Here is a 20,882-nt window from a genome sequence, read left to right on the forward strand (position 1 = left end):
TTTTAAGATTTGGCAGGAAGAATCAGAAATGTGCTTAGTAAAAGGCTAAATTCTGCCCACTACTAACATAAAATGATTCTGAGAACTCTATCTGATACTCCACGTGTTGTGTGGTTTTCCAATTTGACTGGCAGAGAGAACTATTCTAGACCCTGTGTGAACTCCATTGATTGATCCCTCTAATCCTCTCAGGTGGTTTCTTCTCCATCCTTGGGTAGTCTCCTCACATACATGCATTGTTCAATAATCAACTGAAGACTTAAGGGAAACCCTCAGCAGTTCTCTGGAGCGCTCTCTCTCTCTCTGTGCAGTTATCTCCTCTCTAACACTTTACAAACTCTAGCCAGTCTTGGCTTCCCTGGACTCCCAGATTGATCTCATCAAATCAGGGAAAGAGCTGGGTGCAGCTAGGCTTCCATCTCCATGCTCTATGGCCTAGAAACTTTCTCTAGGCAGTGAGCTGGGGCAATTTCAGGCCTCACTTAATTTGTTTTCCATCTCTCAGTATCATTGTCCTTCAATGTCTGACACTCAATGTCTTGAAAACTATTTTTTCATATATTTTTTCAGTTGTTTAAAAATTTGTTTCAAGTCCCTGTTACCCCATCTTTCCCCAAAGCAGACGTCATATGCTAGGATTTTGTCAAATCCACACACCAATTTTGTGAGAATTTACATCTCTTTTAGTAATAAATCTTTAAACATGAACTTAGAACATTGAAGTTTTTGAACTGTTTTTAAAGTATTTCTTCCTAAGTATTTTGTGATTTTGAGGATAATGTATCCCTTTTTCAAATTGTATGTTTTGGTTCTATAGAAATACAATGATTTCTTAATATTTTTCATATATCGGATAACCTTGGTAAACTCATTAATTTCAATAATTTAACCGTAGAATTTTTTGCGGTTTCTAAATATGCAATTACTTCACTTGCACGTGACAGTTTTAGTTCCTCTATTTCAATATTTGTGAAAGTTCCAACTCCTTTTATCTTAGTTTGTGATTGAAATACTAAGATACCCTACATTCCTGTTATTCTGAAAATTAGGGGATGAAATCAGAGCTAAGGCTTGTCAATTGGTTAGATCCAGATTTCTCACCCATGTGACTGACTGGTTTTGTTAGATCAAGTCTAAGCATGTGGGCTTGAGACAAAGATTGTGGAACCTGAAAGAAGGGAAAATGTGTGTGCAGGTGCAGTGTATGGATTAAAAAAATCAATAAGGAAAGCAAATCCCTAAGGCAAAGGGCCTGAGATTGTGATATGCTACACTTGGCTGAGTAGTTCTCTCATCTAATAAATTCTTATCTAAATAACTGCCACTTAGAAGCCCTCTGGTTAATCAATGAACAACTATACAATTAGATAGTACTTTTCATTTTATTTCCATTCACCTTTCTTCCTCTCTGGATTTCAGACATTCTTTCAGGTGCATCTTTAGTCCTTTTAACTCTGGTCTGCATGATATTCCATCCCATATTCATGCTCTCCTTAATGCCTAGGCATTGGTACTCTGGAGGAGTCACCTCTTACTCCTCAGGAGAAAAAAACTGCTGAAGATTCAACCACATTTAACCACTTTAACAGCTCATAAACTAGACAACTAGACAAAGGTACTATCGATTATTGCCTGGATCACTTTAGCAACAGTCTCCCTGCTTCTTCTTTTCCTCCCACTACTGTCTATTCTTAGTACAGCAGCAAGATTGGTTGTTTTATGTCTTAATACAGACATCAGTTGGAATGTGTCATTTTCCTACTCAATGACCCATAGTGTCTCCCTATTTGACTCAAGTTGAAATCAAAGTCCTGTTAGTGGCTTACTAGATGCTACACAATCTGCTACTTTTCTGACCTCTTCTCATTATTGTCTTCCTGGCTCACTTCACACCAGTCACATAGGCCTCTTTATATTCCTTGAAAACACCAGGCACATTCCTTCCTTATGGTCTTTGTTGTAGTTGTTTCCTCTGCCTGGAAAATTCTTCACCCAGAAATCCACTTAGATGAGACTTTGCTCAAGTATTATCTTCTCACAGAGGCCTACTGACCTATTCAAGTTGAAATTCCCCTTCAGCTGCCAGCAGTCCTAATACGCTGCTCATGTTTTCTTTTCCCATAGCACTTATCATCTTCTAATGTTCTGTAGCCCCCGAGTGGTATATTAATTTCACTAATGGCCCAAATTCGTCATCTTCTCCACATGCACAGTCTTTTCAGTACAACTTTGCACTTTGTCCCATTAAGAAGTGGAATATATTCCCTTCTCCTTAATTCTGAATTTTATCATGTAACTTTGCTTAGTCAAGAGATGTTAACATAACAAGAGTTGTGACATAAGCAGAAGTTTGTAAAAGCACTTGCATGTTTCTCTTGTCTCTTGCCCTGCTGTCATCACAAAACATATCCAGGCTAACCTCCTAGAGGATGCACACGGAGCGGAGCCAAGTAGACCTGGTTGTTCTCACTGAGGTTATTCTAGGTTAGTCAGTCATAGCTCACCAGTAGACAGAAGTGACCTTAAATCACTGATCTATAGAATCAGGGTCTGAATATATGCTTATTTTTGTACGCCACTGAGATTTTGTGTTTCGTTGCACAACATTATTGTAGCAAAGATCATACCCTGTTGTAATGTAAGTGATACAAGGGCATGACTTATTTCTTTTGTTTTGTTTTTACTGGTATATCCCAAGTAACTAATATAATGCTTACGGTGGGTATTTAATACATATTTGCTTAATCATAAATAAAGTGATATGAAAACACACTTCCAATGCATTGCTTACATATGTTAAAGGAGGATTACAGTTAAATTCTATACCAATCATAATGCCTAAACATAAAAGATATTGAGTAAATATCTTGATCTTGAGCCTACACATAAAAAATAATTTTCTCAATTATTTTTAAAAATGAATTATTTTTCAATGAAGTAGACAGCTTTTGGAGATCTGTGTATAAAGTGATAAACACACTTTTTTTTAGTTTAGTTTAGTTTAGATAGGCACCAAACAGTCAACCAGATACCTTAAGCTTCCTTGAGCAGTTTTGGGGATAATATCTACCATACTACTCCCATATAAAATTTTTAGTCAAACAGATCTCGAAGACATTTTGATTTTCCTTCTATCACTTCTGGCTTTACAGCTTCCCTTCATGGTGATATGGGATGGAAAGGTCATACCTGGAATCTGCCAAATTCTCTTTTATCCTTCTAGGCTAGTGCTTCTAGATGAGATACCATTACTCATGGATACTGATCACACAGAAGGTTAACATTTTCTTGGCTCTGTAATCTCAGCTACCCATCCAAACCAATCTTCTCAGAAAAGCTCACTCTTAATTTAATTAATTTTTAAATGTTATTGAGTCATGTTCTATACAGGTACCTTGAGTACAAAGCAAGAGAGAAAGCAGACACAAACTCCTTCCATTAAGAAGTTTACTTTCTTATGGATGAGACAATAAACTTTTAAGTGAGATAAATATGGGTATATTAAATGGTGATAAATACTAAGAAGAAAATAGAGTAGTAAAGGTGTATAAGGATTAAAGGAGAGTGGGAACATTAGACAATTTGTCCAGGAAAAGTCTCACTCCAAATGTGAATAAAGACCTGAGAGGGTGAAGGGGAGAGTCATGTGAAAATCCAGAGAAAGAGTATTCAAGGTAGACGAAAGAGTGAGTACAAAGCAAAAGCTGCTTGGAGAATTCATGGAACAACAAGGAGGCAGGTCTGGTTAGAGCAGGTGATTAAACAGTGTGAGATGAGGTCAGAGATGCAGTCTCAGGGACACCACTGAAGAGCCTGGTGGGCCAGTGTAAGGATCAGAAAGATAAAGAGAACCCATGGCAGAGTCGAGGTCCAACACAGCAAGTGGAAATTAGAAGGTTACTGAATCTAAGAAGGGTAGAGGCCAGTACTGAATTTGTACTGCAAAAGAACAGGCTGGAGCAAGGAGACTGGAATCTGTGTATAAAGTCTTGAGAAAAAAGAAGAGGAACCTGCTTTGTAACAACTCTGGCTTAGTTTTGTTGATCTATACAAATTATCAAGTGAACATAAAATTTCTCATTTTAGCACTAGACAACCTCACTGGGGTTGATTTCCATGGATGAAAAAAAAACAAACAAATCCAGTCATCCATTTATCAATTGATCGTTTGTGTATATGTATTTATTTACACATGTATTCAAATGAGCAAATGAACAACTACAACTAAAATATTGTTTTATGATCCTATAAGGTCCAGAGTTCAGAGTCTCCTTCCTTGTTTCTGGATTAATTCCATTCTCCACCTAGCTACAGAGCTCGGAAGCAAGAAACCTGATTCACGTGACTGAAGCTTCTCTCTGACCCAGGGACATTGCCGTGGGTGGCATATTCTCTTCCCTCTGTGCTTGTATAGGGAACACAAAGGCATTTCAGAATCCTGCCAACACAGCTCAGAACAGAGCTGAGAATTTCCTTTGGGCCACGAGTGACACGTGAAACAGACTCCTTCCTGGGATGGTGGCTCAGCCAATAGATCACTGTAGAAAATTATTTATGAAGCATGAGAGCCATGAAGGTGAGTTTTCTTTTTATTTGCTGCTATTGTTTGTGCTTGTATGTATGAGTGCGTGTGTGTGTGTGTGTGGCTATATGTCTAGTGCCTCTAAAAAAAGTATTTGGGCCGGAAAGATAAAGTATAAGTCAGGATACAAGGTATAAGAGTTGGATCTGTTACTCTTGCAGGTCTGCTGGAACTGACTTCTCATTTCTTCTCATTCCCTAATTAGCTGCTCCAAAGGAGTTCTCAGTTAACTAACCTCTCTCTCATTAGAGATTCATTTCTCTTCCACCTCATTCTTCTTCCTCACTTCTACCAGTGCACTCAAATTTTGGGATGTTATCTCTCTCCCTATATTTCTCCTATTCTTATGTGTAATGCTCCTGGATAATATGCTTTGTGCATGTTCTAACTTTTGTTCTTCTCTCTGCTCTAACTTCACAATTCAAAACTCCTAGAGTGATCTCACTTCCATCCATCCTTTTCTATATGTAATTTATTTAAAAAAAAAACCAGAAGTGAGAAATGAATAAATGTGATGTTTACATTCTAAAAGTCGTGAAAAATGACCTTATACACTTGAAAACCAACACTCTCATACAGGCCACTCTGTGTAATAATGAAAGAAAGGCTTCTGTCAAGGAACGCATTGCTGTGGAATTATAACATGCTGTTAATATTCATGGTGAACACATTTTAATGTGCACTAATTGGGGGTTTTGGGAGTTGAGTAGAGACCCAACCTACAGTGTCTGTCTTTCTGATTCATAGTAACTCCTGAAAAAATCGATGTATAATAAGACTATGGGTAAGTGATTAACCTTTTCTGTTTGGAAAAATAAACAATGAAGGATCACCCATAAAAATAGAGAATGGAAAAAACTTACCTTTGGCCATCAGTGAGGTATCATTCAAGCTATCCTCACTTAAGATTTATAAAATGCTCTAAAAATGTTTCATGCAAGAATATGGCATTGGACTACTTTCATCTTAACTTTAAAAATTTATTTGCTTTGCAATATTTAATGAACACCTTCTTTTTGCTGCTGTTGTTTTTTCAGTAGAACTGTTGGAATGTGTAGGTAAATTTCTCCTGTATTTTCTTATATCCAAGACCATATCTTACACAGAAACATTTTTGCTACTATTGACTAATCTATTTAGAATCTAAAATTACACAAATATAATAGAAAAGGAAATATAGTTTGCCATGTTCTCTTTCTCAATGACTATAATATATCACTTTTGAAATGTAAGATAATTTTTTTCATCACCTTACTTATTACGGTTTTATGTATATATCATATACATAGTATTTTTGCCTAACATCAGAGTAACGTTCAGTAGTGGAATAACATGAGGACAAAAATAAGTGACAGAGAATGAGAGACATATGGGCAGGAGGGAAGGTAGGAAATAATGTTATTATAGAAAGACAAATCAAGTTATATTCAAAAAAGAATGCAGTGGTAGATATTATACATGCTGTAGAAAATTTAAGAACATGGATCGAAAATTGAGCAGCAGATTTAACATAAATTGTTGTTGACCTTTAGCAGTGCATTTACAGTGTAATATTGGGAGAAAAAGTGTAACTGTACATGATAGATAAGACAAAGATAGGTTATCTGGTCACTTTTGGAGGAAGGAGATTGGATACAAGACCAAAGGGACCAATCCATGAGGTGACCATTTGCCTAGGCAGACAGCTGGACCAAAACTTCCTGCTCACACAGTACCAATAGTTATTATGTAAATAAGTCCAATTCTCTCCATCAGGCATTTCGCTGAGATATAAATAGGGAATTGTTGGTCTCTAGCAAGAAGAAAGATGAAAATATAAACAAAAAGAAGTGGGAATATAGCTGAGTCATATTACAGCCAGATTAAGTAAAATTGGCTACATCTCAGTAAGTTAAATTCTTGGAATTTATCTCAATTATTTAAACCAATTTTCCATCAAAAACAATAATTAAATAATCTGAATGACATGTAAGACATTATTATCTTCAGAAACATTTTCTGCAAAACCTCTTTTTTAAAACGTAACATTTACGCTATGCTTTAAAAGTTTAGAATGTATAATTTTTCATGTAGGCTTTCAAAGTAAAGATCAGATTCATAGACGAAAAAAGGATTTTTCTTGTTTATTTCTCATTTCTTAGATTCATACTTTTTGTCACAAAAGTTGATTCTCTTAGATGTGATTCTGTCTCTACATAATGATGCATTTATTTACTAAAGAAAACTTCAAATTTTATCTTCTACATATTATTTTAAAATAATGACGTGTACTCATATTAATTTCCAGGAAATCTATTGGAAAAGACAGGTGAGTTCTTTTATTACTCTCTATACAAAATTTTGTTGGGTTCTTAGTCCAATTTAAATCCTCAGTTAACTCATCTCCTAACCTCTATTAATTTTAAGTTAGATGTTTTAAATATGTAAGTTAAACACTTTTTCTTGCATTTCTAAATTTTAGATTTTTTTAAAGTATATCATTTATCTTGAAACCAATTTTGAGGTTATTCGTCTGTAAACCAATTAAACTTGGACCAATTATGTGATCCAGCAAAAATAGCCTAAATTAGGAGGTTGCAGGAGCTGAAAGATGGTTTTATCCAAAGAAAGAAGTGGTAAATATATGGTGACTGCTTCAGAGAGGTCACAAATTTTAACTTTGGAATAAAATGCACATTAGAAAATACATGTCACCTATTAGAAAATCTTTGGTGTTCTTCACTGTACAATCTTATGTAAAGACCTTAAGCTCTCTGTTCCTCAGATTCATAGTGTGTTAAGTGACTTCCAGCTTCAAAGATCTATCTGCATTAAATGAGGTTCAATATACAAAGCACCTTGCCCTGTGTTTTCACACAAGTTAATGGGAACTGCCTCGTGAAGACAATGATCATGAAAATGGTGAAACTGAGCCTAAACTAAGACGTGCTAGAGTTTATTTGTAATTATATATGAAAGTTGACCTTTCTGTTTGCAACTTTAAAATTCTCAACCTGTAATAAGAATTTTAGAGGGTATTCAACTTTTTATTTATCAGGAAAATGTTTACATCAACATAGGGAATTCATTCTTCATTTTTAGAAGAATTTTCAGTTCTTTGTTATCTACTGAGGAAGGTCACAGCAAAGATATTTTACCTCTATCCTAATGGTATTTCTATGAGTCCTTAAATTATACTTTTCATAACAATATCAAAAATATGTTAACATTTATCTGTTTACAAGAAATGTCATTCCATGGTGATATTCCCGACTTTCCTTTTTCTCTTTTGTCTTCCACAATTTTTTTTGAGATTCCCTCTTGCTCTATTTCCTTTGCATTTATTATGCATCCATCCAGGGCCATTTTCATGGGTGTGAGAGCTGTGTAGTTGCACAGACTCCTGCCCTCAGTAGGGCTTCACACTTGGTTTAATGTTTCACAGTCACCATCTTGAAATTCTTAATAAGTTTTCAGCAAGGAGCCCTACATTTTCATTTTGCACTGAAATTTTGCAAGTTCTATAGCTGGTCCTGTATCCATCCCACACTTTTTGGCACTGTTCTCTGCCTTCTTTCCATTTTGCTCCACAATTCCTGTCTCTTCTCTCTTTTCTTAGCTTAGCTCTTCAGTCTACTCTCTACCTTTGGAGTGCTCACCATAAATGCCTCCTGAAAATTTTACAAAAGTGGAATTGGAGCATGAAGCTAAACCAGAAAGCCATGCATGTGTCCCCTCCTCAAGGAAACTCCCCTTTCTTCCACTCTGCTGAGGGAAAGAGTTGTAGCCTATGCTTTCACAGGAATCACTGTTCCCCGTCCCAAGTGATCCAGTCACTGCTGAAGGTGAAGAGCAGAACACTTTTCCAAGGGCATCTCATATTGGAGGGCCAGTGACCCTAAAAAGGGCAGATCCAAAAACTGTGTCCTAGCAACAGGAATAGCAATCAGCTCAGCCCATCAAATTATCTCTCACCGAAATGTGGGCAAAGAACTAAGGAAGTAAGTGTCAGTCTGTAGTGGGAAGAAAGATAGGAGTAGAAACAAAGAGGAGTAGAGGCTAAGAAAGGAGCTGGCAGAGCTGGCAGAGCACTTAAGTAAACTTACACGTTTCAATGCTGAAGAGGCAAGAAGGCACCAAGTTCTGAGTGATCCACCAGATACAGTTTCTGTGAGTCCTGGCTGTCGTCTCGTCATGTCCTTTCTCAGAGACTGGCCAGTTCCTGTGAGCTTCTCAAACTTGTGTCTTCATTATTCCAACCTAAATCCGTAGAATTTATTTCAAATATTTGAATCACATCGTTTGCAACTACAATAAAAGGTCAGATTACTCTCAAAGGGACTTTTTCAAAATCTTTCCGAGGCTCAGAGTTTTGGTTGTCAGGAAGTTTGTGCCGATGGTTTTCTTGTAAGGCATCTGCTCTGCCTATGTGGTGATCAGTAACAGATAGGTGTGAGTGACACACTGTTCTTCTCTGAATAAAACTTCAAAATTCATCATCTGCTGTTTATTATTTTACACATAATCCTCTCTTGTTTTTCTTTGAAATGTATTCATTTTTTAATATTCATTTTGTATTTGTAGTACAAGTGAAATATAAACAAATAAACACTATTTCCATACTAAACATTGCCTTTAAACTACTTTCTGTCTCTTTTTGGTATATCCATAGTGAGCCTAAATATCATTTCTGATCTCATTATCATTCAGAAATAGGAAGAAGTAGGATAAATTCCCATATCACCTTGTAAAAATAAACATGGCAAACGGTAGGAAACTCATTAAGCTGAATTTCTTTCTTTATCTTCTTTGCATACCTAGACTCATAAGTTGATCAGGGTTGAAAAGAATCTCATGGTTAATCTATTCCAACCTTACTTTACTTAGAATTAAATAAGCACCAATGAGCAGTAATCTTTTCAATGGCATAAATCAGTGAGAGAAAGCTCAGGCCCAGAAAGTTAGAAAACAGATCCAGAAGTTAGAGCAAGACTGGAGTGAAGAAAATTTTCAGAATAAAAGAGTAGGTCTGGGCCGGCCTGTGGCCAAGTGGTTAAGTTTGCATTCTCTACTTTGGCGGCCAATTCTGATCCTGGATGCGGACCTAGCACCACTCATCAGGCCATGCTGAGGCGGTGCCCCACATAGCAGAACTAGAAGGACCTACAACTAGAATATACCACTAGGCACTGGTGGGCTTTAAGGAAAAGAAGAAAAAAAGAAGAAGAAGAAAGTTGGCAAAAGATGTTAGCTCGGGCCGATATTTAAAAAAAAAAATAGGTATAAGATGGAATTTCCTACGCAATTGCCCAGAGAACTCGTTAGCATTTTATTTTTCTCCTATAGTTGATTCAGTACTTAAGGTATGAATTTAATTTCAAAAAGGAAGGAGAATGATTCTTTATTGTTTTTCAATGACACTGTAATCACACTTGTTCCTTTGGAACACCAAGAGTGTAACCCACTTACTCCTATACTTTTTACCACATTTTTATGCAAGATGTTTGTGAAATGAGAATTTGGGAACAAACTCACTAACTTCTATTTATAAAATTCATCTGTGTCTCACCTAAAACTGCACAGTTCTAGAGGTGTGCACATGAATCATTGTGGTGCAGCAAAAAGATATCCAACTAGAAGCCTGATGAGTTAACTGCATCTTCAGGTTCCAACCTGAATGCCACCACAGAGGAGTTATGCTGTTTTCATTCAGGTAGAGTCTCTCCTGTTTCTTACCCCAGATTAGGAGTCAGCAAACATTATATGTAAAGGAGAAGATAGTAAATATTTTAGGCTTTTCAGACCAAGAGATAAAATCAAAGATATTAAGTAGGTACTTAGATAACAAGAAAGAAAATAAATCCCACAAAAATTTTACTGATGAAATTCAAACTGTAATAATAATTATTGAGTACAATTTTTGTAATGCAGATCTAATAATGAGAGGAATGTAATTTTTGGAGGAAATAAGATCTTGTTTAATTGCGGTTTAAAGTTAGCATTCCTTATCACTAGAAAAATTGCAAGTGTTTATCTGTTAATAATGGTTTGTAATAAGATTTATGCATTTCATCTTTGAAAATGTTTTTTCACACAGAGAGCTACTGACAAATAATGAATCAGTCCACAAGCATATGACTTTGATTGAGCTTAAATCACTTGAAAGGCAATATTTGAATTCTATTTGATTCTTTTCTTACTATTTTCCTTTAGAATGTCATAACCTTGCAGATTAGCAGCGTCCAATTGAAGGTTATTTGGAAGCTCCTTAATTGCACAATTAACTGGATTTTAAAAATATGGAAATGTCCTTTGCTGTTGCATTGAGTACTCCTGGAAATTTAGTTTAAACCTGAAAATATATCTGGTGCAAATCTGTGTGAGAGTGATCTTTTTGCTTGTTTTACCTTTTGACATCACAGAAATTATGTAAAGTAGCTTGACACTTCATGTGCTTCAAGTATTAATTGTAAGAAAAATGTCTTTGCCACAGTGTAAATTTCACATGTAAGCTCTATTTTATCTTGTACTTTTAGGTTGAATTTGTTAAGGAACATTATTATGTCTGCAGTACAAGCTATTTTCCAAAGTTATATGGTTTTCAATATGAGTGATTGACATTATTCTTCTAATTCAGAAAATTTCAATCTCAACCTTGAGTTTAAAAAGAACACACAATAAAACTTTATCACAGCCAAGCTATCAAAATCCTCTCTGGTAGAGTAAGTCAGATTCTATTTCTGACAAAAATTCTCAGAATTAACAATGCTTGAGTACACCATAGTGAATGAATTTCTCTGTTGACACTACTGGTTCAATGATACAAGGGAGATTAAAATGTTTTAAAATATTTTCTGCAAAGTATCTACAGATGAATAACAAAAAATAACCTTACATTCTCACAGATTTTTAAAATATGTCCAATTAAGTCTTATAATGGTCCATACATACTTTTTACCAACAGAAATTTGAGTATATTTTAGCAAATTCCACTTCAGGTTATATCAAGTTAGTGTTTAATCAACTTTTAAAAAAATTTTCTCATTTGTATTTATTCCATGAAAAGTATTTATAGAGGCTAATTTTTCAGTCACTTCAAATTTGGCATTGACTCCTTGAAGAAGGAGCAATAACTGAGGAGTATTGGTAAGCTCCATCAAGAGGCAAGAAAATCACTCAAAATTGTTTACCTTGTTTCCCACCTCCGTATTATTCCTTATTTAAAAAAAAAAAATTACCTGAGGGTATTATCCTGAGTGAAATAAGTCTGATGGAGAAAGAAAAATACTGTATGATTTCATTCATATGTGGGAGATCAAAAAAAAATAGTAATAACACACAAACACATAAATACAGAGAATGGATTGGTAGTTACCAGAATTGTTGGGAGGTGAGGGGAGAATGGAAGGGGTAAAAAAGGCACATTCGTACTATGGTGGATGGAATCTAGACTTTTGGTGGTGAATATGATGTTGTCTATACAGAAGTTGAAATATAAAGATGTACACCCGAAATTTATATAATGTTAAATTAAACTAATATTACCTCAATAAAAAATTATTTCAATATAATTATAAATTCACAGAAAGTTGACAAATAGTACAGTGAGACCCCATGTATCTTTTACTTACTTTCCTCCAATGATTACATCTTACATAACTATAGTACAATGTACATAACCAAAACCAGGAAATTAACACTGATACGCCAAATGTGTATAGTTTCATGCCATTTTATCACATGCGTAGATTTGTGTAACCATGTTCACAATCAAGATACAGAAAAATTCCTTCACCATAAAGGACTTTTTCAGGTTAATGCTTGATACTCACATCGATCTCTCTCCTTCCCACCCTCACCATCCTCAACCCCTGATAACCACTAAACTGTTCTTTAACTCTATAATTTTGCCAATTTGATAGTGTTATATTGAAGGAATCATACATTGTAATCATTTGCAGTCAGCTTTTTTTCACTCAGCATAATGCTCTTTTGATCTGTCCAAGTTGTTACAAGTTCAGTAGTTTGTTACTTTTTATTGTGGGTTAGTATTAAATAACATGGACATATTGCAGTTTGTTTAACCACTCCCTCGTTGAATGACATTTGAGCTTGAGTTTCTGGGTTGTCGTTATTACAAATAAACTTACTACGAACATTCAAGTAAGTCTACTTTATCTGATATTAATGTAGCCACTCCTGCTTTCTTTTATTTAACATATGCATCATATATATTTTTCTATCATTTTACTTTCAACCTACCTCTGTACTTATATTTGAAGTGACTTTCTTGACAGTATATACTCTGGTAATTTTTTAAATCCATCCTATTGATATATGTCTCTTAAGTGGTGTACTTAGGCCATTTATATCTATTCTTATATTAGGACTTAAGTCTGCCATTTTATTTTTGTTTTCTGTTAGCCCTCTACTTTTTACTTCTATGTTTTCTTTGTCTAGCCTTCTCACATGTTACAGAAACATTTTTTAGAATTCCATTTTTATCTACATTATTTTAGTTTATCTCTTGGAATAGACGTTTTAGTGGTTGTTCTAGCCATTGCACTATACGTAAATGTCTTATCACAGTTTACTGGTGTTGACATTTCGCTAGCTTAAATAAATTGTAGAAAACTTATCTCCCTTTAGATCCGTTTATCCTCGCTCATTTATAATTATATTTTATGTAGCCTCTATATGCATTGAGAAGCATATCAAATAATGTTACAACTTTTGCTTCAACCATCAAATATATTTTAGAAAACTCAAAAGGAAAAGGAAAATCTATTTATCTATCTATTTGACCAAACTTATCCTCCTTCCCTTGTTCTGTCTTCCCTACTAATGTTCCAAGATTCCTTATTTTATCACTCCCTTTCAATTTCAGGAACTTTATTTAGCCATTCTTTTAGAATAGGTCTGCTGGCAAGAAATTCACTTAGTTTACTTTAATCTGAAAATTTCCTTATTTCCCCTGAAGGATATTTTCACTGAGTATAGAATTCTGATTGATAGTTCTTTTCTTTCAGCACTTTAAAAATATTCTGCCACTTCCTTCTGACTTCCATGGTTTCTGATTAGAAATCTGTAATTCAAATTGATTTTCTCCTAAAGGTAAGGAGTTGTTCGTCTACTTTCAAGATGTTTTTGTCTTTAGTTTTCAGAAGTTGGTTTATGATGTTTCTGGGCATGGATTTATTTGGGTTTATCCTATTTGTGGTTTGCTCAACTGACTGAATCTGTAAGTTAATATCTTTTGCCAAATTTGTGAAATTTTCAGCCATCATTTATTCCAATACTTTTTTAGCCCCACACTCTTTGTCCTCTCCTGGGACCCCAATGACATGAACATTAGATTTTTTGTTATAGTTCCACAGGACCCTGAGTCTCTAATCATTTATTTCAGTCTATTTCCTCTCTCTTGTTCAGATTGGATAATTAGTATTGTTCTGTATTCGAGTTCACTGAGACTCATTCTTCATCATCTCTGTTCTCTGTTAAGCCCATTTAGTGAGTATTTTATTTTGGATATGGTATTTTCTTAAATTTCTTTTTGGTTCTCCTTTATATCTTCTATTTATTTCCTAAGACTTTCTATTTTTTTTATGTGTTACGAGTGTGTTCATAATTACTTATTTTTATGATAACAATCTTAAAATCCTTGTCAGATTATTCAAACATCTTTGCCATTTTGGTGTTGGTGTTTATTGATTGCTTTTTTCATTCATGTTGATATTTTCCTGGTTCTCCCAGATATGAAGAGTGATTTTCTATTGTATCCTGGACGTTTTGAGTGTTATGAGACTATGGATTTTACTTAAATCATCTGTTTTATCAAGTTTCAAATGTCACCACATGAATCAGAGAAAGAGGACATCATCTCATCAGTGTTAAGTGGAAGTGGAAGTACTCAGCATTCCCCACTAAGCATTTATTAACACTCTAGGAGGAGAGAGGCACTTTGTTACCACTGGGTAGGGCTGAAAGTTCAGGTTCCCTCTGGTCCCCTGTTGACACCATCACACCTGGTAAAGTGATGACCACCTCATTACTATTCTCCATGTGGTCTCCACTGACTCTGTGGCACGGTAGGGGAAGTGGCCTCACTGCTGCTGGCTGAGAATGAAAGCTCTAGCTCTTCACTTTGCCTTCACCAACACCAACCCAGGAGGGGAAGGGGTACATGTTAGTTGAGTGAAGGTGAATTTCTAGGCTCCTTGGTCTTTGCTGAATAGTGGGAGTGGGGCTCAGTTTTTTCTGTGGTGTTTCATTGGAGTAGGGGAGTTATTATTTAAAAGTGCCTTGCTGGGCTGCCAATTCCTGGTCCTTTGGCTACAGAGAGCATGCTTTCCTTGGGGGTTATTTTATCTTCCCCCATTAATATGTCTGGGTTTCTTCAGCAGCTAGTTAGGCATATAATAGGCAGAAAGAAAACCCAGGGAACTCACTATGCATCATTCCCTGGGTCCCAAGAACTCTAGCCTCTTTACTTTCTTGTAAGCACGTTTCAGAGTCTTTTTGTTTTATATATATATGTACAGGGTTTTAGGCCATAGTTATTAGGAGGAATAGGAAAAAGTATGTATATTCTGTCTTCTTTCATAACTAGATAGTGCCTTGGTTTCTATTTGGCTGATGATATTGTTCACAATGTCTTCAAACTTTTGAACAAATGTTGTCAACAAAAGATCAATAGACTTAAGTTTATTTTCTCTGGACACATTTCTTTGGCCACTTCAATCAAATACAGTTTAATTTAGCTCACCATTGTTCAATGACTTCTCTTGCTTGACTAAGAAATGAGCCCTTGAAGACTTACTTTTGTTGCAGTCTCATTTTCCTTTTTATTATTTTCATGAAGAAATTCTTCTGTGTTGAGATACTAAGCTTTAAACTTTATAAGTTTTCTAAGTTGTTTTACCATAATTTGAGAATATTGTGATGAATATTAGTCAGGCAATGCCAGTTTATATTGTTATCTTTTAGCACAGGTACAGTGTCATTGCATAATAGAAACATAATTCACTAATAAAATAATCCACACTAAAATACCTTAAAATGTTTCTTTTGAAGTCTATTTTTTCTTCTTTTCTTGTTTTGACATGATTGATGTTTTCTGGTAATAAAACAAAGAGATAAAATAAAGTGTTGCTGTGCAGCGAGAGTTGAACAACTCAACATGATGTTAAGCTATAACTGCATCGCTGTACTACAAACAGTCTTGATTGCAACTACTTATCTCTGTTATTGTAATTAAAAAGCAGCTTTAGACTACACATATATGAAGGAGAATAGCTGAGTTCTATGGACATTGAAATTTGAACTGCATATTATTTTGCATCATAAAATAGTATTCTGATTTTCATTTTTTTCAGTGTTTTAAAGATGTGAAATCCATTATGAAATCACAAACCTTCCACAAATATATGTCAACTTGATTTGGTCTGTGGGCCATAGTCTGACAATTACTGCCCTAGATAATGTTTGGCTTCGTAGGGAATAGCAAAGTGATGAGGGCAGCCCTGGGACTTGGCAGAGATTCCCTCATTTACTGTGAGGTGTCCACACTCAGGTGTTTTCCACAACCCACGAGAGAAGCATCTCCACAACCCATGACCTACTCTGAGATATTCAGTCCCATCCTGTCTTCTGTGTGGCTGCTACACTACCACACCTCTGGTACTTAGGAGTCATGGAATCCCTCAACTCTATCCATGAAGACTGAAACTTGGTCATAGACCTACATGTTACTTGAAGTATAGAATAAAATTTTCATTGTAGAAACAGCAATAGGGTTGGTCTGGATGTTAATAAGAAAATTCTGGTATTCATTTTTCAGAATCTCAGCCCAAAGTAGATGATGTGGACATCTTCACTGCAGCTCGCCTTCTCCAATACCTAATGTTATTCTTTATTATTTATATGTGCAGAAGAGAATATCACAAAAGTGGTAAGTTAGTAAGTATGTAAAGTGATATCTTAAGGGAACTATCCACTACACTGATAGATTTTCACATGGTTCCTGAATGATGATAAGAGAGATGAGAAGGATCTGACATTCCTATTATAAAAGCAGAATTGGAGGTAAGAGATATGATAGTTCCACTTTATTGTCTACCTTTCACTTTTGATGGGAACTCATTAATTTAGTTCTGGGGAATACAGTATAAGAGAGATTTTGACAAACTGCAATCCATCAAGTGTACTGTTCCCAAAATTGTAAAGATTCTGAAAACAGTTCTTAAAAATTAACAGGATAAGTAAATAATATGTTAACAAGGAAACGCACAATATATGAGGTACTTGTGAAACTTCTCAATTATTTTGATAACTCTTCATTGAGAAAAGATATTCTCTCTCTGTCTCTCCTCAGAGTTAGTTCAGCTGTTAGAATTAGAAATACTGATTAAAGTTTTAAAGGGTCATGTCTGAGCACTATATAAGGAAGTATTTTAATGGTGAGACCTTTCTGAATATTGACTATGCCTACAAAGAAGGTCATGAGTTCACTACCACTGAAAGCATTTAATCAAAATCTTAATGGTCATATAGAGGAATTGATTTTCTTGTATTAGAGAATAGATTCTTACATTAGAAAATAGATTCATAAATTACATGGAGGATTGATTATGATATATTTTATCATAAAGAATGTGCAAGTGTAAAACAGAAATCCTAAAATTTTCAAGCAAGATTTGTGGAGAGATATTAAGAAAGTTTTACCACACATTTTTTACAATTTTTAAAGTTACTGTAGAAAAAAATATTATCTCCTTAGAAAAATATAATATGCAGTACCTACAAATTCAAAAATTCTGATCATGCAGAAATATTCAAAGAAATATATTTGGATTTTTTCAGTATAGATTCATAGAAGGAAACAGGAATCAATGATAAAGAATGAAATCTCATGAAATATGTTTCATTCTAGTAAACAAGCACACTGGATTTAAATGAATGCTGCTAAATAAAATCAAGACAACATTTTTAAAAACTCAATTTAAATTAGTATACAGTCAACATAACAGTAAAAACGGATATTGGTACAAAATAGAAAGTAAAATTTGAACAAATGTTTTTAGAGTTCCTAATAATACATTAAAACAATCAATATAGTATTAGAATCTGCTACAAGGCATATAGCCACACAATCCAATTTAAGGAATTGAAATGCCATATCTATGTAAGGACTAATTGCAAATATTTAACTGAAGACTATTACAGAACAGGTGACAGGAAAGCTGTTGTTCTACTCTCTTAGGCTGACAAAAGGGATGGACTTAGTTTTCTTTGTGTAGCTCTTACATATGTAAACCATTATTGCTTTAATGGAGAATACTCAGAGCTACAGAATTCCAAAAGTTTTGCATGGTCATGCCCAGAAGAAACACTCAAGCCGTCATATCCATGTGTTCTTATTATCATCCTTGCCATACTGCACATCTACTGGGTATGGACCACGAAAACCCTCCAATGACATTCTCCATGGAATGGTTGTGTTCAGGGCTGGCTTCACAAGTATGCAATTTATGCAGTTGCTCAAGGCCCAGTGCTGAGACTGTCCCATACTTGGTAGAATTCTCTGCTGTCATTATCTTGAAGTTTTTAATAATTTTATCTTTGAATATCTGTTTCATAAGTGAAGTCAAATGAGACAATAGACCACACATATGAGGAAAGGAAATACACTGATGGGCAGTGTGTGCAAGTAGCTGTGATCCAGCAGCAGCCTACACTTAGTGGGCTCAGACCTGTGGGTACAATAGGCAGTGCACAAACATTGTGGTTGGCCCAATGCACATGCAAAGCCCTGTGGCAGGCAAGAGCACCATGGAGCCAAGGGTGTTACTGAGCTTTGACCTGAGCCCAGATTTGTGACAGCAGCAGTGGCAACAGCAGCAGAAGTGGCATCAGTGGCTGTAGCTGTGGGAAAGAGGAGGAGGTTTTCATGGGTACAGTGAAAGGACATGCAATGGAAGCCAGTCTGTCAATCTGTTCCCAGAGCCTATCCCTGTAGCATCTGCACAAATAGTAACTCTCTGATCTGTGTTGGGAGAAAAACTGCCAGAAAATGGTCAGTAAATTTTGTCAGTAAGTAATGTCAAAATAAAAGTGTGCAAATGGACATTACAATAATTCATATGTGAGAGTTATTACAATTCTTCAAATGGTTTAGAGTTTTCAATTGTGAAATCTACTGAAAAATTACACAGGAAATATCCACAGGCTTACAAATATAAACTAAAGTTAAGGATTGTCACATTCAATTTATAAAAGAATACTATGTTTATACAAAGCTTTGGATGAGCCAGTTATTAATGGAGACCATTTTAAATTAATTTACCTGTAATTGAAGATACAGCAATAGAATGCATAAAAAAGACATTTTGAGTTATATATGAACCATGAAGCCACTTTCAGTTTCTTGTAGAACTTACATGAGTTACAGGAAGTGTCAGAGAAACATTAAAACACCATTGTAAAACTTTACCGTTAAGGGCAGGGCTTACCTGAATAGCAGAGTGAAGATCTCTCTAAATGCATTTCTCCATAAAAGCAATGAAAATACTGATAAAATTGTGAAAATCAGAGCTCTGTAAATTAACCAAAATTTTGCCACAATCTGAAGAATATTTATTCAAGAAGAACTGCTGAACTTAAGTAAGAACAATAAGATTTTGTGCATTGTAAGCTGGCCTAGTCCTGTCCCTTTCTCTCCAGCTCTGTGGTAGCCTTTAAATGCAGCAGCTTTGCAACCACGGTGGCTGTGGAACTCAGAAGGCTTGCAGCAACCAGAGTATTTGCCATATTTGACTTGTCTCATCGATCCCTGGAAAAATATCATTCACAGGACGTTGCCATTATTTGATCTGGCTCAGAACTTGCTTCATGGAAAAAACCCTATCCCCAGGTAATTTGTCAAAAACAATCAACTGTACTTTTTCAGAGCTACCTAAGAATGTGATACCTTTCAGGCAAATAAGAGTCAGAACAAAACTTTTAAAGAAGATTTGCGCAATGAGATGTCCAAAGGGACTTTGAAAACCCTGACATATTCTTGGGAATCTAGAAGTCTGCAGGCATGTACAGGGCTAGGCCCATGCCCAGGAAAACCGAAAAGGGTCCCAATCTCTCACATCTGGCTGACTGAGACTGTGCACATCAGAAAGAGAAGGCTAAAGCAAAGCTATAAAGTTCCTGAGCATCAAAGGCATATCCTAACACACACACAGAGCCCCTTAGCAAAAGGTGGTAAACTTATTGGCTCGAGGCAGTTAAGGAAATCTCAGACTGATCATTACTTGACCAAGAAGCTAAGCAATCAGAGACTACAATGGCTACACACTACATGGAATGCAGACTTCACAGAATCAGTCCAGGAAAGTCACTCAACAAACAAAGATCAAGAAAACAACAACATGACTTGGTGGAGGGAGAGGAACCGGATTTCTAGAGTTGCCATGTTATATTTTCTATAAATTTCAATTTTCAACCAAAAGTTAGGAGACGCGAAAAAAAACAGGAAAGCGTGGTCCATACACAGAAAAAGACAGAAACTGTTCCAGATGGGGGTGTAGATATTGGACTTATTAGCCAAAGGTTTTTAAATAAGCTATTACAAATATATCAAAGCATGAAAGAGAACCGTATCTAAAAAACTAAAGACAAGTATAACAACGATGTCCATTGAACAGGGAATAAAGAGATAGAGAATAAAGAGATAGAAATTATTGAAAATAACCAAACAGAAACTTTTTAATTGAAAAGTACAAAAAGAATACTCATTTTTTCAAATGCACATGAACATTCTGCTGAATAGACCATATACTTCATAAAACAGGTACTAATACACTTTAAAGATTGAAATCACATGAAGTATGTTCTCTGACCTCAATGAAATTATTTTACAAATCAGCAACAGAAGAAAGTTTGGGAACATATATTAGGAAATTAAACAACATATTTTAAAATAACCAATGGGTCAAAGAAGAAATTACAAGGAAAATAAGAAAATATTTTCATCTGAATAAAAATAAAAACACAACTTCTTCCCATTTCATGGCTGAATAACACTCCATTGTATGCATAGGCCATATTTTATTTATCCTTTTCTCCATGTATGGATTTTGAGGTTCATGCTACATCTTTTGGCTGTTGTTAACAGTGTTACTGTGAACCTTCCTGTACAAGTATTTGTTTGAATGCTTATTTCTAATTTTGAGGGACATATACCGAGGAATAGATTGCTGGATCATATGGTGTACTATGTTTAACATTTTGGAGAAATACCATGTTTTTCACAGCAGCAGCACCATTTTAC

At 35.3% G+C, this 20,882-nt stretch overlaps 1 protein-coding gene across 19 annotated transcripts in view; it reads left to right on the plus strand.

Annotated features, from left to right (window-relative positions):
- The first annotated feature begins 3,028 nt into the window (after window positions 1-3,028).
- Window positions 3,029-20,882, plus strand: part of LOC106827309 (butyrophilin subfamily 1 member A1-like) — a 43,498-nt gene continuing 25,644 nt past the window's right edge. For 4 of the 19 annotated variants that reach the window (XM_070515169.1, XM_070515170.1, XM_070515172.1 and 1 more), the window contains exons 1-3: window positions 4,285-4,576; window positions 6,870-6,890; window positions 16,401-16,511. In XM_070515169.1, coding sequence (XP_070371270.1) covers window positions 4,516-4,576; window positions 6,870-6,890; window positions 16,401-16,511 — 193 coding nt within the window. In that variant the 5' untranslated portion in view covers window positions 4,285-4,515. Of the gene's footprint in view, window positions 4,577-5,329; window positions 5,367-6,869; window positions 6,891-13,590; window positions 13,676-16,400; window positions 16,512-19,412; window positions 19,473-20,882 lie in introns of all 19 variants that reach the window. The other 15 variants (XM_044776351.2, XM_070515168.1, XM_070515165.1 and 12 more) reach the window with 11 other exon arrangements.

The sequence above is a fragment of the Equus asinus genome, chromosome 8 (genome assembly GCF_041296235.1).
Source record: "Equus asinus isolate D_3611 breed Donkey chromosome 8, EquAss-T2T_v2, whole genome shotgun sequence".
Classification (NCBI taxonomy): Eukaryota; Metazoa; Chordata; class Mammalia; order Perissodactyla; family Equidae; genus Equus; species Equus asinus.